The sequence below is a fragment of the Bombina bombina genome, chromosome 1 (assembly GCF_027579735.1).
Source record: "Bombina bombina isolate aBomBom1 chromosome 1, aBomBom1.pri, whole genome shotgun sequence".
Taxonomy (NCBI): domain Eukaryota; kingdom Metazoa; phylum Chordata; class Amphibia; order Anura; family Bombinatoridae; genus Bombina; species Bombina bombina.
The window spans coordinates 1,548,408,030-1,548,432,206 of record NC_069499.1 but is presented as its reverse complement, the minus strand read 5'-3'; the positions used below and the strand labels follow the sequence as shown (position 1 = coordinate 1,548,432,206).

The window sequence follows — 24,177 nt, the reverse complement described above, 5'->3', positions numbered from 1 at the left end:
TTGCATGCTCTATCTGAATCACGAAAGAAAAAAAATGGGTTTAGTGTCCCTTTAAGTGAAATCTCATGAGATCACTGTAAAAGAGTTCATGACCTCAGCACTGCCGATTGGCTGCTGTTCATTTTTTTTTAAACCTGCAGCTGGGCAGTAACTGAAGTATAACTTTTTACACAGCACTTATTCTGGTGAGGAGATTGTGAGGTAAAATATCTTCCTTTTTTACATAGAGATGCTCAGGTGATATTTTCCTGTCAGCTTTTTACAGTTATACTGCATCAGTTTCAAGTGATTTAGCATATGAGTATTATGTCCCTTTAACTAACTAAATCATGCACTTTTTCGACTGTTATGAATCTTCAAACCTCGTCTTTCCATGTCTCAAATACAACATTTCTTTCCTCTGCTTCACATATTATTTTTTCCTATTCAGATCTTTTTTCCTTCTTAGCCTCACATTGCCTTTTTTCTTTTCTATATATAAGACCCCTTTTTTTCCCTGTGTATTTTTCCCTTTAATGTATCGAATACTTTTTTGTTCCTTTTCCTTAACTGCCCATTTCTTTTCCCTCTTCTCCTCATTTCTTATCCCTCATAGTTTTCCCGCCTCTTATCCCCTCACCGTATTTCCCATCACATCCCCTCATCTTATTTTCTCTTCTTATTTAATTCCCCTCACGAATCCTACAAGGCTATGCCTCTAACCCTTTCTTGCCTCAAACCTCAATCCCTAATTTTTCGTTTTCCTTAGTCAGATCTCTAATCTTTTCATCTTTTTCACTTCTTCCTCACAACCTGCTCCTATCGCCTCAGTCACACAAAACAAACTACAGTCATACAGTGCCCTCCTCCCAGCGCGCTCCCTTAGCCACGTGCCTTCTTGCGCGGTAGTTGCATTGAGCGGATCGACGCGAGACTACGTACGCAAATTTTGCGCCTCCTTAAAGTTCTTTTACGTGCGCGCCCCTGTTAGCGTCCCGCGCTAGTTCAGACTCTTTGTGAGGAGGAGGCACCGAGAGAGAGCAGTGCACACCGGGAGCAGGCTCAGCATGGCCGACGAGAAATCAAAGGTGAGGCCGTGGAAGTAGCGAGCTATGGGAATGGTGTAGGTTAAAGGGGTCCGAGGGTGGGATATAGAGAGGATGGGAGGAATAGAGACATAAGTATCGTGGGAAGGCCTAGTGCCTTAGGTTACTACAGCGCGCGAGATAAAGCAGCTCTAGACATGGCGGGGGAAGTCGAACAGAGCTAGACTTGGAGGCGACTGATGGAGAGTTGTTCTGTCGGAATTTGTATTGAGGGAACGAAAGGGAGGAGGAAGAAACTTAAAATCCACAATGAGAGAAAATAGCCTTAGAGATGGCGAGTTATGGGTAGGTGCTTGAGGGGAAATATGGGTGCCCATAAATGAGTGCAGAAGTACAAGGTAAATAGAGGTTAATGTAGGGAAACATGTCTGGAGACTGCTATGAGAGGTAATCCTGTTGTAGAGAGACGGTTAGGGCTTTAGGCTGCTGCTTAGAGATTGAGTAGGTGATTTGAGTCTAAGGATGGGAAGTAAACCTAGGATGGAGGGGGCACGCGTCTAACGAATGTGTATTTGAACTCGTAATTGGATATGCGGTAAACGGTTTCTGTATATTAAAAATAAAACGTTTCCAGAGTACTCCATTTTTACTTTCTCATGCAATAAAGTTAGAGAACCACAATTTCCATGCTGTATTATTAATGCAGTACTATCAATAGGAAAAGCTTGTTTGTTACTGGGTTGTTATAGCTAACCATGGGAATTTGAACCCAACATGTATTTTGAGTCAGAGCATGCAACTTTCTAATTTAGTTCAATTATCAATTTTTCTTCGTTCTCTTGCTATCTTTATTTGAAAAAAGAAGGCATCTAAGCTAAGGAGCCAGAACATTTTTAGTTTAGAACCCTGGACAGCACTTGTTTATTGGTGGGTGAATGTATCCACCAATCAGCAAGAACAACCCAGGTTGTTCACCAAAATGGGCCGGCATCTAAACTTAACGTTCTTACTCTTCAAATAAAGATACCAAAAGAATGAAACAAATTTGCTATTAGGAGTAAATTAGAAAGTTGCTTAAAATTGGATGCTCTATCTGAATCACAAGATATTTTTTTTGGTTGTGTCCCTTTAACCCTTTCACTGCTAACAACGGCTCTGAGACATCAGTTTCCCACTTAGATGCTAACTACGCTAGCCCTCTCCCACCTTGGGGGCTCCTACCCCGGCAATCGGGCCTGTATTGTGACAGGCATCGCCAGGGGCTTCACGTTATGTGTGGTGATGTCACAGCGCAACTTTATTTAAGAATGACAATGTTAAGTATAGGAAAAGGGGCATGCTGCTTAGATCGCCTAACTCTTTCCAGTAGTGTAAGTCTTGGGGATCTGAAAAAAAGTTAAGAAAATTTTTTTCAAACCCGAAAAAAAAAAAAAAAAAAAACTTAAAACAGCTTAGCACTCAAAATAATAAAGGGACATGAAATGCAATTTTAACCAACTTTCTATTTAATTTGCTTTATTACTTTTGATCCTATATTGAAAACCATATTTAGATATGCTTAGGAGCTGCTGATTGGTGGCTGCACTTAATATGCCTAATGCTATTGGCTTATCCATGTTTGTTGCTGTTTAACAGGATACCAATCAAATTAAGCAAAGTAAATGAAAGAAGTAAATTAGAAAGTTGTTTAAAATTGTATGCGCTCTCTGAATCGTGAAATACATTTTTGGGCTTTTATGTCCCTTCAAAGTACCGTTAAGGGGACGATTTATCAAAGGCATTGTCTGCCTTCGCACCCCTACGTCTGTGGGTTATGATCAGATCGCTGCTTCCCTAACTTCTCCGCTTCTTAGTTTGAGAATTTCAATCTCTTCTCGTCTTGTCCGACCGGCCCGCTTGTGATTGGCTGTGCGCGGGCAGGGGGTGGCGTTGCACAAGTGTATAATAGCGTTCTTGTGCAATGATGAATTCTGTCCGTCAGATGCAAGCTGCAATGGACAGAAGCGCATATGTACGTCCCTGTCTGCCGTAGTTTGATAAATCAACCCCTAAATGCAGTAACATTGTATGATACACAAATGCATAATATAAAGACAGAGATTATTTTGTATTTCAAGCAACCAGTAGTTTATTGTCGTTTTTTTTTTTTTTCACTTTCCTGTATCATGTGACATCCTTCAGCCAATCACTGAGAGAGAACAAACAAACTTGCTTCGTTTTCTTGGTACGCTTTTTTGAGATTAATACCTAGGTGGACTCAATAGCAAATACAAAGAGGAAAAGCCGGCAGAACTCCAGTTGAACAGTAAAAACAGTTTATCACCAGTTAAAAGCATATACAAATCAGGGTCCGTCTGACATGTTTCGGCTGGTACGCATTAATCATAGCTCGATAACACCTGTGCATTACTGGGTGATAGCTACTGATTGGTGGCTACACATATATGCCTCTTGTCGCTGGTTCACCTGACGAGGAGCATATGATTGTAAGTCACCTGTAAAGCAAGCTATGGGTGCACAGACTGTTTTGAACTAGATTGCTGGTATTTGCTATCTTCTCAATAATATTTAAGCAACCTTTTAGCTAATTTCCTTGCTATAATCTCCATACAGAACTACTAGAACATATTTCACAGTAACAATGCTGCAAGCTCAGATTTTTAACTTCTGGCTAGCAATATAAAAATATATATACCTGAGTCTGCACAGATGCTGACACTTGCATCAGTTGATCGAGTATGATTTACAAATCTTATTTAGTTTGGGTCATTACTGTTCATTTTGGTGACTTGGTGGGACATGTCTGAAGATCTGGGACTTTTCTTTTTCCCTTTTTGTTCCCTGTCATTAGTATTGCCATCAGTTTCTATCATACTGTTTATAGTGAAACAAATCTTTAGTTCGTGATAGAAATTCTATAGGCTGAAAGGAGCGCTTAGAGCACCTAAGGAGTTCTTAGCTAGGTAGAGTCAGCGGGGTTATGGGAAATGAGTAAATATATCAAATTATAGAATACAAACAAATCCTTTTAATATACATAAGGCAAAATATATAACAATCGCACATACAAGTTTCCTAGAATTACATTTAGATTAGGTAGTGAAGAATACTGAAGTAAGGACCCTGATATGATTAGAGTATTAGGAGTCCTGTCACTACCTCAAGTTAAATGATAAAATAATATCAAAAATGGCGGTCTTCTAAAATGTACTGACTGTAGATAACATATAACACTATCTGATGTAGATAACAGATATCACAATATCTGAGATATTCCAGATGCGAAACATACAAAAAATACACAAATATACAAAAAATACAAATGTGGATTTACAATAAGGCTAGCAAATTCATAACAGATATAGGCTCAATGCAAAATCAATAAATGTTAAAACTTAGGTATACCAATGCCTTTATATTATCCAAAACAGTGTCCGTTAAAATAAAGTGTCCATATGAAAAAATCGAAACCGTGTAGAGTGAAAGAAAAAATATATTTAAATATCAAAAAATGTTAAAAATTCACAGTGTGGAAAAAAATGTGAGAAGTGATATTGATAGATAACAGGTGTACACCTTTAAAAAGATTTGGGAAAACAAAAAATATTTTTGTGTATCACATAAAATTGTGGTATGATAAGTCCAAAAAGAATCTCATAAAAAACACCTTTGTGAAAAAATATATATATCGGTGTGTGTGGGTGAGTGTTTTAGTAAAAAAAAATTCATAAGTGGATTATCCAAATATCCTTAGATTACAGTTAAAATCCAATTTGTAACAGGTGATGTCCTTGATAAATGTTTGGTAGTTCCTATATATGTCTTTAATCCAAATGTGATATTCCCATGTCTTTATATCTTCAATGTCCTATGTAAAAGAATAAACAAACATAGTGTAATAATGCTAATTCAAAATAACTAATTAGGTAATAAACTCGCCAAATGGGGACCTGAGCCATGAATATCGGCAATCTACGCATTTCGATCCTTCTGGATCTTTCTCAAGACTCTTGAAAAAGATCCAGAAGGATCGAAACGCGTAGATTGCTGATATTCACGGCTCAGGTCCCCATTTGGTGAGTTTATTACCTAATTAGTTATTTTGGATTAGCATTATTGCACTATGTTTATTCTTTTACATAGGACATTGAAGATATAAAGACATGGGAATATCACATTTGGATTAAAGACATATATAGGAACTACCAAACATTTATCAAGGACATCATCTGTTACAAATTGGATTTTAACTGTAATCTAAGGATATTTGGATAATCCACTTATGAGATTTTTTTACTAAAACATTCACCCACACATTTTTCACCAAGATATATATATTTTTTCACAAAGGTGTTTTTTATGAGATTATTCTTTTTGGACTTATCATACCACAATTTTATGTGAGATACAAAAATATTTTTTGTTTTCCCAAATCTTTTTAAAGGTGTACACCTGTTAACTATCAATATCACTTCTCACATTTTTTTCCACACTTTGACAATTTTTAACATTTTTTGATATTTAAATATATTTTTTCTTTCACTCTACACGGTTTCGATTTTTTCATATGGACACTTTATTTTAACGGACACTGTTTTGGATAATATAAAGGCATTGGTATTGCCTAAGTTTTAACATTTTATTGATTTTGCATTGAGCCTATATCTGTTATGAATTTGCTAGCCTTATTGTAAATCCACATTTGTATTTTTTGTATATTTGTATGTTTCGCATCTGGAATATCTCAGATATTGTGATATCTGTTATCTACATCAGATAGTGTTATGTTATCTACAGTCAGTACATTTTAGAAGACCGGCATTAATACATTTTTAATATTTTATCATTTAACTTGAGGTAGTGACAGGACTCCTAATACTCTAATCATATCAGGGTCCTTACTTCAGTATTCTTCACTACCTAATCTAAATGTAATTCTAGTAAACTTGTATGTGCGATTGTTATATATTTTGCCTTATATATATTAAAAGGATTTGTTTTTATTCTATAATTTGATATATTTACTCATTTCCCATAACCCTGGTGACTCTACCTAGCTAAGAACTCCTTAGGTGCTCTAAGCGCTCCTTTCAGCCTATAGTATTTCTGTTATTTATTTAAGATCTGGTTGAGAGATCTTGCATATAGGAGCCTGTGTAGTAGCATTTGTGGCGCTGGAGATACTTACCTTTTAGTTCGTGATAGCCTGAGAGGGAAAAGGTGATTGTCTTTTCTGAAGTTATTGATTTTGAAACATTAACTGGTTTCCATGATCCCCCTTTTTACTCTACAGGAAGGAGTAAAGACCGAAAACAATGACCACATCAACCTGAAAGTTGCTGGACAAGATGGCTCAGTGGTGCAGTTCAAAATTAAAAGGCACACGCCGCTCAACAAGCTGATGAAGGCCTATTGTGAACGACAGGTAACAACTCTTCTTAGGAGCAGTATTCAGCATACTCAATGTGAGCGCATAACTTTTCCATGATTAGAGTAAAAATATAATTTCTTTAGTACGCTAACAAATATTGAAATCAAAATAGCAGTCGAGAAAGAGGTGGGTGAGAGCAGAAAGCCGAAATTAAAAAAAAAAAAAAAAAAAAAGTAAAAGGATAGTCCTCAGGATTTAAAACTATATAGTGATGTTACCACTGCAAAGCCAGTTCATCTATATAAAGCTAGAGGTGAGAAATATCAGGGCTTCAGACTTTTACAAGGTTGGTAAATGTAATCTAAATTAATTTTGGCTTTTAATGTTTCCATTGTTTGATTTCTTTTACTGAGGACACTAAGTGAGATTGTTGTTGTTGCTAATGTTTGCAGATGCTGGCTTTGTGGAACATGGCAATGTTAACCCCTTAAGGACCAGCGACGTACCCTGTATGTCGCTGGCCTTTTTTTGGTACTTGATTGTTTTATAGCGCGGTCTTGCCACCAGCGTTGAGACTGCTCTATTCCACAAAGCCTGCTGGAGGGAGGGCATTAATAGTGTGTTCTTGATAGACTTGTGCTATTATGTCCTGAAAAAACCCTTAACGACCAGTGACATACAGGGTACATTGTGGTCATTAAGGGGTTAAGAGAGTACGTTATAAATGAACTGTTAAAGGGACAGTAAAGTCAAAATTAAACTTTAGTGGATTGATAAACCTGTTTAAAATTGCATGCTCTATGTAGTTTTGCTTGGTTCTCTTGGTATCCTTTAAGCGCACTCTAACGTGAGCTTGAGAGTGCACGTGTTTAGAGCCATCTGGCAGCAGTGTTTGCAACATTGTATCTGTATCGCACTGCTACTAAATATATGTGCACACTTCTGAGTTATCAGCATACCTAGCTTTACTCTTCAACAAAGGATATAAAAATACAAAGCAAATTGAAATAATATAAATAATTGGAAAGTTTTAAATCACACGCTCTATTAGAATCATGAAAGTTTGATTTATTTATTTTTTTTCTCTTTACTGTCACTCACTTTTTTTCACTTTACTGTCACTAGTAGCTGACCCACAGTTTGAAAACCACAGTGTTTTAATGTCTCTAATTTCAAAGGTCGTAGCAAAATCAGTACAGCAGCAGTATGGCAGGGATAGATTTTTAACAGGCCCTAGTGTTGCTATGGCTCGTTCACTGTAACATATTCGCAAGTTCTCTGGTTGGGAAAATCCCATAAATCTGCCATGCTAATTATGGTTCCTTATGGACAAATGTTAAAGGAAAATGAGTCAAAATCAAATTTTTCATGGCTGAGTAGTTTCATTAAACGCTTTAAATTTTTTTTTTTTTTTTTTTTTTTAACTCTTAACAAATTTACTTTATTCTCTTTGTTGAAAAGCAAACCTAGGTAGGCCCAGGAGCGGCAACGCAGTACTGGGAGATAGCTGGCGATCGTCAGACTGATAGGCATCTTAACTTTGTCTAACCAGATTTGTCATTTCTAGTGAAGCAATGTCAGAACACATTTCCATCAATCTGGTGAAATATTAAATGTTAATGGGTACTCTTCAATTATACTACCACTAGCAAAAATGATTCTTGCAAGTTATTCCTGTTTAAAGGGGCAGTCAACGCCAGAATTAGTTGTTTTAAGATAGGTAAAGGGATTACCTATTTCCCAGTTTTGCATATCCAACACTTACATTAATATAAGTTTTACCTCTGTGATTAACTTGTATCTAAGCATCTTCTGACAGCCCCTGATCAAATGACTTTTTATTTCTTATCTATTTCATTTTAGCCAATAAGTGCAGTCTGCCACAATCCACACGGCATGATCAGTGTTATCTATATAGTTTACATGCACTAGTTGTCCACTGTTGTGAAAAGCGAATAAAAAGCATGTTATAAGAGGCAGCCTTCAAGGGCTTAGAAATTATCGTATGAGCCTTCCTATGTTTAGCCTTCAACTAAGAATACCAAGAGAACAAAGCAAAATTGGTGACAAACGTAAATTGGAAAGTTTGTTTAAAATTACATGCCCTATTTCAAACTTATTTTTTTTTTTATTTTTTTTTTTTTTTAAATTGGCTGTCCCTTTAAGTGGCATGTGCACATATCTGGTTTGGGGACTGTGCACCAGTATTCAAGCTTAGAGAGCTGGCAGTGTTTTTTCTATTAAAGGGAAAGTCTAGTCCAAAATAAACTTTCATGATTCAGATAAGGTATAGCGAAGCCGTCCTGCTCGGCGCAGGTGTTTGTTTTTTTTGTTTGTTTGTTTTTTGTTTTTTCTCTTGGCATTCTTAGTTGACAGCTAAACCTAAGAGGTTTATATGCTTATTTCTTAAACATTGAAGGCTGCCTCTTATCTGAAGGCATTTTGACAGTTTTTTACCACTGGAGGGTGTTAGTTCATTTTTGGCATATAGATGATGTTGTGCTCACACGTGGAGTTACTTAGGAGTCAGCACTGGCTAAAATGAAAGTATGTCAAACTGAAATAAGGGGACAGTCTGTAGTGACTTGGATACAAGGTAATCACAGCGGTAATAAGTAGATACATGTTAGTGTTGGTTATGCAAACCTAGGGAATGGGTAATAAAGGGATTATCTATCTTTTAAAACAATAAAAATTCTGGTGTAGACTGTCCCTTTAAGACTTAAACTGACAGTAAACATGCAACATTTTACATATTGCTGCACAAGTGTAGCCTTTGTTTGAATTTTATTTTCTTCAAATACCTAATTTGGCATCTTAAATTGTATTTACCTTGTAAGCGAAGCCGTCCTGCTCGGCGCAGGTGTTTTTTTGTTTTTTTTAAACTTGCGAGTCACTGTCTAATTGCAGTGTGCCTTACTGCACCATACAACTACGTGTGGCGTATTCTTGGACTAGATAAAGCAGCCAACAGCTTGTCTAATCACAGTGATTCTGCAACACGCTAGTTTAAAAAAAAAAATTGCTGCACCGAAAAGGATGGCTGAGGTAAGTATATCGTTTTTAGCTGAAAATTAGGTATTAAAAAACAAAAAAAACTAGTCTATTCTTATATTACATAGCCCTGCACATAGTGCAGAATTATCTAACATGTCACAACTTTTACTGTCCCTTTGTGTCATACACGCCATTGACTCTAAAGTGTGATTTTTGAATACTGGTGCATGGGGCCCTCACAGCATATGCTACTTTTTGCTATTGAATTAACCCCTTAACGACCGAGGACGTGCAGGGTACGTCCTCAAAAAAAAGGCAGTTAATGCCTGAGAACGTACCCTGCACGTCCTCGGTGTGGAAAGCAGCTGGAAGCGATCCTGCTCGCTTCCAGCTGCTTTCCGGTTATTGCAGTGATGCCTCGATATGGAGGCATCCTGCAATAACCCCCCTTGGCCATCCGATGCAGAGAGAGCCACTCTGTGGCCCTCTCTGCACCGGACATCGATGGCCGGTATCGTTGGTGGGTGGGAGCTTACGTGGGAGGCGGGTGGCGGCCATCGGTGCGCTATGTGGAGTGGAGGGGGGCGGGATCGGGGGCGGGAGCTACGGGGGCGCGCACGGGAGCGCGCGCGTGCACGGGGGTGGTGGGCGGGCGCGTGCACGGGGCGGGAGCGGGTGGGAACCGCTACACTACAGAAAAAAAAAAGTTAAAAAGTAAAAAAAAAAAAAACTTAAATGCAATCTAAGGGTTTTGGAAGGGGTTGGGGGTTGGTCTCGGTGGGGGGGGAAAGCTACACTACAGAAAAGGGAATTTAAAAAAAAAAAAGGCTCATTTTGTTACAAAACTGGGTACTGGCAGACAGCTGCCAGTACCCAAGATGGCGCCCATTATTGCAGAGGGGAAGGGTTAGAGAGCAGTATGGCGGGGGATCAGTGAGGTTGGGGTCTAAGGGGGGATCCTACACATCAGCATATGTAAATATGCTTTTTTTTTTTTTTTTTTTTAAAAAGGGCCAAATACCTTTTATTTTAGTACTGGCAGAGTTTCTGCCAGTACTTAAGATGGCGGGGACAATTGTGGGGTGGGGGAGGGAAGAGAGCTGTTTGGGAGGGATCAGGGGGTCTGATGTTTCAGGTGGGAGGCTGAGCTCTACACTAAAGCTAAAATTAACCCTGCAAGCTCCCTACAAGCTACATAATTAACCCCTTCACTGCTAGCCATAATACACGTGTGATGCGCAGCGGCATTTAGAGGCCTTCTAATTACCAAAAAGCAATGCCAAAGCCATATATGTCTGCTATTTCTGAACAAAGGGGATCCCAGAGAAGCATTTACAACCATTTGTGCCATAATTGCAGAAGGTGTTTGTAAATAATTTCAGTGAGAAACCTAAAATTGAGAAAAAATTAACGTTTCTTTTAATTTGATCGCATTTAGCGGTGAAATGGTGGCATGAAATATACCAAAATTGGCCTAGATCAATACTTGGGGTTGTCTACTACACTACACTAAAGCTAAAACTACCCCAAAAAGCTCCCTACATGCTCCCTAATTAACCCCTTCACTGCTGGGCATAATACACGTGTGGTGCGCAGTGGCATTTAGCGGCCTTCTAATTACCAAAAAGCAACACCAAAGTCATATATGTCTGCTATTTCTGAACAAAGGGGATCCCAGAGAAGAATTTACAACCATTTATGCCATAATTGCACAAGCTGTTTGTAAATAATTTAAGTTAGAAACCAAAAGTTTGTGAAAAAATTTGTGAAAAGTGAACAATTTTTTCTATTTGATTGCATTTGGCGGTGAAATGGTGGCATGAAATATACCAAAATGGGCCTAGATCAATACTTTGGGTTGTCTACTAAAAAAAAATATATACATGTCAATGGATATTCAGAGATTCCTGAAAGATATTAGTGTTCTAATGTAACTATCGCTAATTTTGAAAAGAAATGGTTTGGAAATAGCAAAGTGCTACTTGTATTTATGGCCCTATAGTTTACAAAAAAAGCAAAGAACATGTAAACATTGGGTATTTCTAAACTCAGGACAAAATTTAGAAACTATTTAGCATGGGTGTTTTTTGGTGGTTGTAGATGTGTAACAGATTTTGGGGGTCAAAGTTAGAAAAAGTGTGTTTTTTTCCATTTTTTCCTCATATTTTATAATTTTTTTTATAGTAAATTATAAGATATGATGAAAATAATGGTATCTTTAGAAAGTCCATTTAATGGCGAGAAAAACGGTATATAATATGTGTGGGTACAGTAAATGAGTAAGAGGAAAATTACAGCTAAACACAAACACCTCAAAAATGTAAAAATAGCCTTGGTCCCAAACGGACAGAAAATGGAAAAGTGATGTGGTCATTAAGGGGTTAATTACATAAATGCTTCTAATTAAAATTTAAATGCATCCATGCACATTTCAGTTTTGATCTTATCCGTTTAATACATTATTTCCTGGAAAAGGGGGCTATTTAGCTGCACAAACAAAGCTTTAACAGGGCATATATATGTGTGCAGCTGGCACTTAAAGGGCCATAAAAGTTGACACATTACATGCTCTAATTTGTTTAAAGACACTATCGCCGCTTGCAAAGGGGTTAAACACACAGAAGTACTGCTCAGGACCTGCAGAACACATGCACAGCTAGCGCTGCTCATTGCGATTACGGCTTCCACTTGGGGCCTACAGTGTACTGTGCATCATAAGTGGTACTCCTGTTTGTCCTTTGCTGGGTTAATAGCCTTTAAATTTTAGGCTCCAGTTAATTTTTATATTTATGGCCCTTTGGTGCTGAAAATTTATTGGACAGTAAGTGGAACTACCACTTCTTTATTGGGGGGGCAGTGACACACCTCTAGTACAGTACAGGAATGTCCGTTTTACTAACTGCAAAAATATAATTCTTTTTAAATTGTCCTCTTAGCTGCATCAGAGAAATCAATCACTTTTATGTGTGTTGTGAGACTTGACTAATATAATTATAATTAGAATATACCTTGATGGAATAACAGAAAAGTCCTTTTAAAGTGAAAGTATATCCTAGCGTTTTACAAACGGTAGGGTTTACTATTGAAACAAAGGGGACTTTCATTCATGAAGTATAAGATACATGTGAAACTAAATAATACACAAATATAAAAATAACGGATATGTAGGGTATAAGGATATGGGTGATCTGTGGGAGTTCTCAATTCCAGTGATTCAAGTGGTTTCTTGCCTCAAAGACAAAAAGAGAAAAATATTGTGCAATACAATTTGGTGAAAAATAAATATCTTCAAAATCGTAGTCCCATCAAGGGGTTACTCACGCTTTGCTGAGCCTCCCAGGCTCTAGGTACAGACGCACACCCGGTTTTATACTGCCAGGTAACCAGTATATACTAACCGCAAACGGCTGCTTCAGGAAAAAAGATTATTTATTTAAAATACATAAAATCATTAAAAGCCACAAATCTATACGTCAAAGTATACAGTCACTCGGGTATTGAACCACTAGTAGAGCTTTAAGTGGGAGATAACTTATCCTTTGGTAGGCTGGAGAGAAATAGCGTGCCACACCGGCTTAGCTGGTTCCCCCTGGGTAAGTAGTAATCTCTCAATACCTGTCCTGGCGACCTTGCTTGTACACAACGTATAGTGGCGTTCAGTTAATGTTCCTGACGTACATTTCACTGTAAGCGTTGGCTTTTTCAAAGGAAAGTTGAATGGTGTGCGTCTGATTCCATGGAGTTGAAATTAGGTGAAAAGTCCTCCCATTGGTCCTAAATGCTGATGTCATTCTTTTGTGATTGGTTATCACTTCACTGATCCGGAATTGCATCCTCCATCTTTATAAAAGGCAAAGTCCCAATCTGTGCAGTCCTCCTGTATAGATTGTTTGGGTAAACAGACTTGTTGCTTTTTTTACATGATGTAATATCTGCACTTATACATAGGAAAAACCTGAAAACACTTTGAAATACTTATATAGATACATTTATAATAACTTGTACATATAATCAATATAACAACCTTTGCAATGAATTATATTAAAAGAATGTTACTTTGTTTTGATTGTACTGGGTACAGAAACAGCATAGCGTATTTTATACATATATACTATGAAATGTTGCAAGTTCTAATACAATCTACCTATGTAGGTATCTTTACCAGGTGAAGATAACAAGTTTATATTGTGTATTTGTTTGATTAGTATCCAGCATTTTCATCACTTCAGATCAAGATACTTTCTGTTCTATTTCTATATTGGTTACAATTGTTTAAGGTGTTTTTTTTATTTTTTTATTTTAAAGGTGGAATTTTTTTAATTTCCCAAGTTTACAATCCATATATTTGATCTTTTAGGAGATGATTTTCACATATTTATTCAGCAAGTGATTATTGTACTTTTCTTGAACATTTAAGTATAAGATACATCATGTAGAAAGCTCCTTTATTTTATTCAATCGATCGCCTCTCCTACAGCAGCCTACGGCAAAAAAAATTTATGGCTAAGAGGTGACGTTTTCACCTCTTAGCCAATAGCCGTGCGGTAAATCCGGCTTGGCGCCCATGGGAGCCGGATTTACTGCACGGCTATTGGCTAAGAGAAAAGTCACCTCGTAGCCAAAAAATTTTTTAGCCGTGGGTTGCTGTAGCAACTGAAAACGGCTATCGATTGAATCAAAGGAGCTTTCTACATGAAGTATCTAATACTTGATGAATGAAAGTCCCCTTTATTTCAATAGTAAATCCTAGCATTTGTAAAACGCTAGTATTTACTTTCACTTTAAGGAAAAAGCCTTTTTAGATTTATAGTCAGTTTTTCTAAACGGTTGTCTATGGGCAAAAAGGTTTAAACTTAAAGGGCCCTGAAAAGTGTAGAAGTGTTCTTGTTTGGAGTGGGGCTTTAGTTGGAAAGACGTTGGACTTTGTTGGTATAGAAGCTTTTAGAGCAATATGAAACCCCAGTTTTTTTTGATTGGCTGATGGCTGTCACTTGATACAGTAGGTGTGGAAATGGACATGACTCAGATTTGTCAGAAAAAAAATCTACTTTGAAGTCCAGACTAAGTGATATTGTATTGTCTTATGCATTTGTTGATTATGCAAATCTATTGAATTTACTGGTCCTTTAAATCCATCTTTCCTTCCTAAGATAGGGAGAGTCCGTGGCTTCATTCCTTACTGTTGGAAATACAACACCTTGCCACCAGGAAGAGGCAAAGACACCCCAGCCAAAGGCTTAAAGGGACGTTCAACACTTAGTGTAACAGGTTTTTATATAGTAAATTAAGAAACGGAGGTCCGCCTACACTATACCCCTCCTCCCTTGCCGCCTTGCTTCTGTCCTAATCAGCGGCGCTAACTACTCTAATACCCGGTCAATATGGATGCCGAACTCTCCCCACTATTACGTAGCTGCCTTCTTCTTCTTAAACTGATAAGCAAATCAGAATCCAGTCCTCGGACTGAAATTGCACGCGCGTGCAATTTCAGTCCGAGGACTGGATTCTGATTTGCTTATCAGTTTAAGAAGAAGGCAGCTACGTTATAGTGGGGGGAGTTCGGCATCCATATTGACCGGGTATTAGAGTAGTTGCCGCCTTGCTTCTGTCCTAATCAGCGGCGCTAAGGGAGGAGGGGTATAGTGTAGGCGGACCTCCGTTTCTTAATTTACTATATAAAAACCTGTTACACTAAGTGTTGAATGTCCCTTTAAATAATTTTACCCCAGTCATTCTTTGCCTTTTTTCATGTTAGGAGAGTCCTCCCTCCCGATCAATATTTTGGAACTACGTGCAATCTTCAAGACCTTGAAGAAACGTAAGGGGCAGAAGGCTATTTTATACTTGACACTCCTTAACCAAAAAGATAGTAATCTGCTTAGTTTACGAGACAGCGGGACATCATCCTCCTGAGAGGATAACGGCTCATTCCACTAGAGCAGTGGCTTCCTCTTGGGCCTTTAAGAACGAGGCCTCTGGATCAGATTTGTAAGGCAGCTACCTGGTCCTCACTTTTACAAATTTGATGTTTCTGCTTCGGCTGAAGCGGCTTTCGGAAGAAAAGATTTGCAGGCGATGGTGCCCTAAGAATAGGGTCTGCCTCTTCCTTTTTGTTCTCTCCTGTTATTCATTGTGTCCTCTGGAGCTTGGGTATAGTTTTCCGAACAGTAAGGAATGAAGCCGTGGACTCTCCCTATCTTAGGAAGGAATACATAATGTATGATTACCAGATACATTCCTTTCCTTCCGGATAGGGAGCCTGCCAGTTTTTTCTTGTCTATGGGCGCTCCCCTATTTTATTCTTCTGGCACCATTAATACTTTAATGTTTCTCCTACTTTTCCTTGTTCCCTCTGCAGAATGACTGGGGTAATGAGGAAGTTGGAGGGATATTTAAGATTTTGGCTTGTGTCTTTGCCTCGTCCTGGTTTATTATTTTTAAAGTAGTACAAGATTGTGCTGCTTTGTCCTAGGGTGTAGCCGTAGTCCATATCAGTCTCTTCAGTAGAGCAGTGGTGGCTTTAGAGAAATGGGAACTTGTGTGACATAATTCTCACTGCGCCTTCCATATTCTGATGCCTCCCTAATACTGAAAGTCTGATTAAGATTACTCAAACTTTATCGTGTTTTTCCACAGGTCTATGTGAGGGAGAGGACCTCTCAAGCCTGGTGAGCTGCCTTGCTGCCAGGCAGATTTCTAAGGTAAGTGCTAAGTTTATTTTCTGGGGTATGTACACAGAAAAATTGTCACTTTGTTATACATACAGACACAAGATGACATAACGTATCCTCACTTTAGGGATAATAAGGGCAGTTACAGCAGGCACTGTGGACGTGGAGATGTGGTTACGCCATGATAGCAACTCCCAACGGCTTTATTTTTACTTCATTAGCTGGCCGAGAGGTTTAACTTTGTTACGCCATGATAGGTGCAATTTCTCTACTCCCAACGGCTTTATTTTTATAAGTCTTTAGCCGACCAGGTGGTTTGTCTTGATACGCCCACGATGGGCGTAGCTAAGCAACATTGTTTGCGTGCCTTCTTGGTATTCATATTCCCAATTCCGGTGGTATGGAGAACGATTGTGGGTATTCTTTGCTGCTTTGTCACGCAGCAGAGAGGCCTCGCATACTGTACTAAAAAGTGTCTTAAGTGAGTCCGGACGCCTACTAATTGTTAGTTATTCCATCCGGTGGCAGGCACCTCAGTAAGGCTTAGTTGAGGTGTGGAGATTGTCTGTCTGATTAGGTTAAAAGAAAAAAAATTTGTAAGGCAAAATAAAGCAGTTTCTTTTAACATTTAAAGACACATTAAGTTATTTTGTGAGGTAATTCTAGTTAAGGTATCCAATTTTCAATTGATCAAATTGTGAATACAGTTGGTCCAAGAGGCCCTACGAGATTCTAATTAAGGTATCCAATTTTAATGGAATGAATTGTAAAGCAAAATTAAGATGTTACTTTTAACATTTAAAGACACAGTAACTTTTTTTTTTTGAGGTATCCTAGTTATAATATCCAATTTTTAATTGATCAAAATGGGAATAAAGATGTTACATATACTTTGTTTTGATACTAATGTGGAACCACCAATCCCTTTCTGTTCCTCATGTATTGAGAGGATTTTACAGTTCAGAGATAAACCTTTTTCTGAGCCAAAATTGTCTCGGATGCTGTTCAGGAGCATTCTGACAATGTTCAATATATGCTGCAGCTTTCTCCTCAAGTGTCCCAAAACTTAGCATCCATTCAACCAGTGCCCTGCGCTTCCTCCACGACGACTCCTGGAGTTACCTTGCAAGACATTGCTTCCCTCGTGTACTCTGCCGTTTCGGATGCGTTGTCTGCTTTTCCCATGCTTCAGGGAAAGCGCAAGAGGAAAAGTAAACATTCAGTGAGAGAGGTTTCTTTCACAGTTGTTGCTGTCTCAGAGGTCCCCTCCTAGAAGCCTTAGGAATAGGATACTTCGGTAGCATCTGAGGGTGAAATCTCAGATTCTGGCAGTATAATTCCTCCTGCTGATACTGAAGTAGTATCTTTCAGGTTTAAGCTAGAACACCTCCGTCTGTTAAGGAGGTTTTAGCTACTCTAGACGACACCACAGTCGTTGCCTATGAAATCCAGTAAGCTAAACAAATATTTTGCTCTACCTTCCATGGAGGTTTTTTTTTTTTCCTGTACCAGATTGAGCTGAGATCATTGCTAAGGAATGAGAGAGAACAGGTATCCCTTTTTATTTTATTTTTATTTTTTCTTCCTCTCCTATATTTAATTTTTTTTTTTTACTCATAGACTCTTTCAAGGAGTCTTGGCAGACGGTACCCAAGGTGGAAGGGACAATTTCCATGCTAGCCAGGAGACCTACTATTCCCATAGAGGATAGTTGTTGCTTTAAGTATCCTATGGATAAGAGGTTAGAGGGGTTGCTCAAGAAAATGTATGTACACCAGGGTTTACAATGGCAACCTATGGTTTGTATTGCTACTGTCACTGGTGCAGCAGCATACTGGTTCATGCGTTGTCTGATTCTATTCGGACACTCCCATCGAAGAAATCCAGTACAAGATAAAGGCCCTTAAGTTGGCCAACGCCTTTCTTACAGATGCTTCCCTTCAGGTATTAAGTGGTGAGCTAAGATTTCAGGCTTACCATATTGGCTCGCAGAACTTTATGGTTAAGATCTTGGTCTGCGGATGTGTCTAAGGCTAGCCTTTGGCAACTCCTTGTTTGGGCCTGGTTTGACAGAGATAATTTCTAATATTACGGGAGGTACGGGTCATTCCTCCCTCAAGTTAAGATTTAATTTTCGTTCCTTTTGAAATTTTAAGGGAATCCTACTTCTTCCTCCGAGCAGGAGGGAGGTTTCTACTTTCAAGATTAACTGGAGCCAGATAAGAAGAAAGGTGTTCTTACACTGTGTATGAGACCTCTCTGACCTGGGAGTGATACTTCCTGTTCCAATGCAGGAACAGGGTCTGGGGTTCTATTCCAATCTGTTTGTGATTCCCAAAGAGGAGGGAATCTTCAGACCAATTTTAGCTCTTAAGAATCTAAACCAATTTCTCAGTTCCGTCCTTCAAGATGGAAACTTTTTGTTCTATTCTTCCTTTGGTCTAAGAGGGTCAATTTTATGACCATGGTGGATTTCAGGTCCGCATACCTGCATGGGTCCCATCCATCACCAAGCAGGAACACACAAGGAAATGCTGTTATCTTTCCTACGGTCTCACGGATGAAAGATGAATTTGGAAAAGAGCTCCAAACTACAAGGTAGTATTCTGGGAGTACCATAATAGACACTTTATCAAAGATTTTCTCTGACAGAAATCAGAAAATCAAAGATTTCGATTCTTACCTAGCACTTCAGTCCCCTCCTTGGCCATCAGTGGCTCAGTGCATGGAGGTAATTGGGCTGATGGTAGAGGCAATGGACATCATCCCGTCTGCCCGTTTCCATCTCAGCCCTTTTTAGTTAAGCATGCTCAGGCAGTGGAACGGAGATTATACGGATCTGTCTCCGCAATTTCAGCTGGAACAGGAGACCATTGATTCTCTACTTTGTTGGTTGTCTTGGGATCATCTCTCCCAGGGCACCTGCTTCCGCAGACCTTCCTGGGTGATTGTGACAACAGATGCCAGCCTTCTGGGGTGGGGAGAACCTGGGGCGCTATATCTATCGAACATGGATTTGGTCGGAGTCTGTTCTGCCCATAAACATTCTGGGATTGAGAGCAATCTTCAATGCTCTCCTGACCTGGCCTCCGTTTACTTTGGCCCTGTTCATCAGGTTAGGGTCGGACAATATAACTTCAGGGGCTTACATCAACCATCAGGACCTCGGAATTCCTTGGCTATGACAGGATAGCCAAGATCATTCAGTGGTCAGAGACCCACAATTGCTGTCTGTCGGCGATTCACATTACTGGAGTGGACAACTGGGAGGGTTTTCCAGCCTGAATCTCAAATGGGGTCGGCCGGAATTGGCTCTCATGACATCTCAACAATGCCAAGCTTCCTAGGTATGGGTCGAGGTCAAGGGACCCTCAGGCGGTACTGATAGACGCTCTGGCGGTACTTTGGAATTTCATTCTCTCATACCTATTTACTCCGTTTGCCTCTTCTACCTCGAGTTATTGCTCGAATTGAGCAGGAGAGGGCGTCGGTGACCCTAATTGCACCGGCGTGGCCTCGCAGGATTTGGTATGCTTACTTGGTGGACAGTTTTTATTTTATTTTTTTTTCCCTCTTCCACATGGAGTCTTCCATTGAGGAAGGACCTTCTACTTTCATCCAAATCTAGTTTCTCTGAAGCGGACTACTTGGAAATTGAACGCTTATTTTTATCCAAGCGTGAATTTCGGAATCTGTCATTGAGTGATTCAGGCTTGTAAACCTGGGTCTAGTAGGGCTGAATCCAAGGGCTACTCCTGGAGTAGAGTTAGGATTCCTAGAATTCTGGCCTTTCACCAAGTAGTTTGGAGAAGGGTTTATCTCGGCAAGTCACCTAGAGGGTCAAATATCTGCCTTGTCTATTTTGTTACATAATTATCAGGCCTTGGTCAGGTCCAGGCCTGTATTCAAACCAGTTACTCGTCCCTGGAGTCTTAATTTAGCTCTTAAAGGTCTCCATGGGACTCTGAGCTGATACATTCCTTAGATATTAAGATGTTTACTTTCTTGTTATTTCATCTGCTCGTAGAGTTTCAGAGCTCTCGACATTACAGTATGAGTCTCCGTTCCCTTTTTTTTTTTTCTCTTTGGTTAAGGTGGTCTTAGGTACTAAATTAGGGTTTCTCCCTAAAGTAGTTTCAGACAGGAGCTTTAATCACGAGATTGTTGTTCGTTCCTTGTGTCCTAATCCTTCTCAGAAGGAACGGCTTCTGCACAATCTAGACATAGTTTGTGCATTAGAATTCTAATTACTGGCGACTAAGGATTGTCGTTAGTCTTCTGCTTTATTTGGGTTTTCTCTGTGAAACGTAAGGGTCAGAAAGCTACGGCTACTTTCTTTATGACTAAAGAGTTTCATTTGCTTTGCCTATGAAACTGCTAGATAGCAGCCTCTTGAGAGAGTTACGGCTCATTCTACGAGGGATGCTTCCTATTCTTGCAAGGTTGCAATTTGGTTGTCTCCACACTTTTGCCTCGGCTGAGGCCGTTTTTCCGAGAGACGTTCTTCAAGCAGTGGTGCCTTCCATTTAGGTTTCCGGTCTTGTCCCTCCCTTATCTGTGTACTCTAGCTTGGGTATTGATTTCCAACAGTAATGATCCGTGGACTTGTGTTATTAGAAAACAAAATTTATGCTTACCTGATAAATTTATTTCTTGACACGATGAGTCCACGGATCGTCCTTTTTCTTCAGACAGGTTGTTGGTATGTTATAAACTTCAGACACCTCTGCACCTTGTTGCTTCCTTTAATTCGGTCGAATGACGTGGGAGGGAAGGGAGGTGATATTTAACAGCTTTGCTGTGGTGCTCTTTGCCACCTCCTGCTGGGCAGGAGTGATATTCCCAACAGTAATTAATGATGATCCGTGGACTCATCGTATCAAGAAATAAGTTCAGGTAAGCATAAATTTAGTTTTTTGTTGAAAGAGCAGCAATGCATTACTGGGACCTAGCTAAACACATCTGGTGAGCCAATGGCAAGAGGTATATATGCGTAGCCACCAATCGGCTAGCTTCCTATTTCTGCTTTTTAATCAAGGATACCAAGAGAATGAAGAAAATAGAAGTACACTTGGAAGTTGTGTAAAATGATATACTCTGAATCAGGAAAAATGGGTTTCATGTTCCTTTAAGATGTGTATGATATATATAAAAAACTTGTGTACACACTTGTCTAAATTTTTATTATTTATTAATACAGGGTTTGTCAATGAGGCAAATCAGGTTCCGGTTTGATGGGCAGCCCATTAATGAGACAGACACACCAGCACAGGTATGTTTACAAGTAGATTGTATGTTACACATGCTTGTGAAATTAACTTGCCCTAAAGAGGACTAGTGCCGAACACTTATTTGGCACCCCCCCCCCCCCCTACAGGTGATAGTAAACTTTACATGTTTAAGATTAGGTCTGGAATCTAAGTACTTTTTTAAATGGACTTTAATTGATTATTTTTTTATCTAACTGCCATTCTGATATCCCACGCTCCGGCTCACTTCAAATTTTTTTTTTCCTGAGCTAACGATTTGAGCTGTTCTCCTCCAAAGCCCCTGTAAAATATTGTTGGTTTTTTCCCTATAAATGTTTTGCAATGCAACTCTAAATTGCATCGAAAAATGACTCACCTTTTAGTGTTTCAGTTTTGTAAAGAATTTGAAGTGTCAACACAGGTGCTGCATTGCCTAATAAAGAGAACTAGCAATGTACAAATATTCTTCACTAGCTGTTAGAATTCTTTAGTGTAATTTCATTTTCGCTAAAAAAAAATGACCCACTAAATATTACTACTTATTTTTTTTTTCTTTCACTGATCCTCAACCTTTGTTCAGTTTATAACATAATGCTAATTACAGCATTTCTAGCAAGATATCAATTCAGATACAAAACAAGGGTTTTACATGGTATAGATCTTAGTGACTCTAAAGTCAAAATTATGATTCAAAGAGCACACAACATCATAAGTTTAAAGGGATTCTACACCCAATTTTTTTTTTCTTAGAGCATGCAATTTTAATCAACTTTCTAATTGACTCCAATTTTTCTTCTTTCTTGGTATCTTTATTTGAATGTAAGCTTAGGAGTCGGCCCATTTTTGGTACAGCACCTGGGTAGTGTTTGTTGATGGCTACATTTAGACAAAATGCTACCCAGGTGCTGAGCCAAAAATGGCCGGCTCCTAAGCTTACATTCTTGCTTTTTCAAATAGATTCCAAGAGAACAAAGAAATGAATAGAAGTAAACTAAGTTGCTTAATCTGATTCATGAAAGAAACCGTCTAGACCTTTATTTTAAAAAGCAGGAATGTAAAGCTTAGGAGCTGACCCATTTTTGATTCAGAACCTTGGGTTTCCCTTTGTTTTTTGGTGGTTAAATGTTGCAACTAATAAGTAAGCCTTATCTGGGGTGCTGAACCTAAAATGGGTTGGTTCCTAAGTCTACATTCCTGCTTTTTTAAATAAAAATAGTAAGAGAACAAATACATTTTATAATAGGAGTAAATAGTTGCTTAAAACTGCATGTTCTGACTAAATCATGGAATAAAAAATTTGGTTTACTATCCCTTTAAGGACAATATCTGTATGTATGTTTATGTATATATCTCTATCTCCCCAAAAGTTAGAAACCAGGGGTAAAATTGTAGGAGCCAATGGCTCCAGGGTTTGTATATTCTGACATGCCTATTCTGATTTCATGAGCATAATCTCCATGCTAGTCCATTGGCTTGCAAGGCTCAATCTTATTTGTGCACACACCAATGCATATCTAATGGGGGTTTTTTTTTTTTAGGGGTGTGTATTTAAGTGTACTGAGCACCAGGATAGTTTGTATTTCAAATCCCCTTTTTTAAATTCTTCCTACACGATTCCACTTGTCTGACCTTCCTAGAACTGAATAGAATGCAATCGTATACAATACAGTCCACAGAAATATAAGCGAATGGCAATTTGAAGTAGGCGGTGTAATACATTTTCTACTATCCAAAGCACACACTGCATAATTGTGCAATTAATATTAAAAATATTCAATAGCTAATTTTAGCTTAATATGGGCTTAAAGGGACACTAAAGTCAAAATTAAACTCAAGTTACACTATGTATAAAACTAACGCAGCACTCGCAGTAAATTTTTGTAACCACCTGAACCCTTTTCTTTGTATGATTTTTCTCCAGTAACAACTCTTCTTTTTGCAGTTGGAGATGGAGGACGAAGATACTATTGATGTTTTCCAGCAGCAGACAGGAGGCAAATTCTGAGAACAATCTCTTCTTTACCAGCCTTGCACACTGACACCTCATGAGGCCACGTCCTGACTGCGTTGTCCTTCCCTTTTCCTCCTTTATTGTATATAAATATAGGGTGGGTGTGTCTGTATGTTTTAGGGATTAAATTCCCTATTCCCCCTTTATTTTTTTATTTTTTGGGCAGAATAACTAATTTTGGACCAAGTTAACCATAAGATTAGGTGTGTTTTCCCCCCGCACACACCTAATCTTTCTGTTTTTTTGAAATACATGCAACTTTTTATTCCAGTAAATTATTTTGCTTCCTCCAGACCCATTATCTGCTACACTGGATGGGTTAAACTGCTCACTGTTAAAGGAGCCCCTTGAATGCAGAGAGGCTCACTTAATGATGGGTTGGTTGTTGTGCTAAAGTTGGAAAATGCATCTTTGATTGGGCAGTTCAATATATATATTTTTTTTTTAATTGTTAAACTGACGATTTTATAATGGTTTTTGTATGTAGCTGTTACATGTAGCGGGGTGGATTAATAGGAAAGATACAAAATTCACATTCTAGATAGTTTTCCCTGACATCTTGTTGTTTAAATAAAACTTGTTTAAAATAGTTTGAGTTTTTGTGTGTGTGTGGGGGGGGGTTAGCTGCTACATTAAGACAGGTCCCAACGCCACAATGGCCCACCTAGAGATGTAAAATTTACAGAAATATTGAAGCCAGGGGGGGGGACGTTGCGGTGTTATTTTTAATGGAAATTTTCGGATTTTTTTAAATGCAGCATGGAGTAATTTTACAAATTTGAGTCATTTTTTTACACTGGGAACATGACATGCAGTCTCTATAAAAGTATTATGCTTGAAAAAAAGTACAGCT

General features: G+C 38.7%; 1 protein-coding gene across 1 annotated transcript; it reads left to right on the top strand.

Moving 5' to 3' along the window:
* Positions 1-914: 914 nt before the first annotated feature.
* On the top strand, positions 915-23,913 carry SUMO2 (small ubiquitin like modifier 2). Its single transcript, XM_053696642.1, has 4 exons — positions 915-1,067; positions 6,319-6,450; positions 21,265-21,336; positions 23,256-23,913. Exons 1-4 carry the CDS (start codon positions 1,047-1,049, stop codon positions 23,316-23,318), a joined length of 288 nt encoding a protein of 95 aa, XP_053552617.1. The 5' UTR covers positions 915-1,046; the 3' UTR covers positions 23,319-23,913.
* Positions 23,914-24,177: the final 264 nt, after the last annotated feature.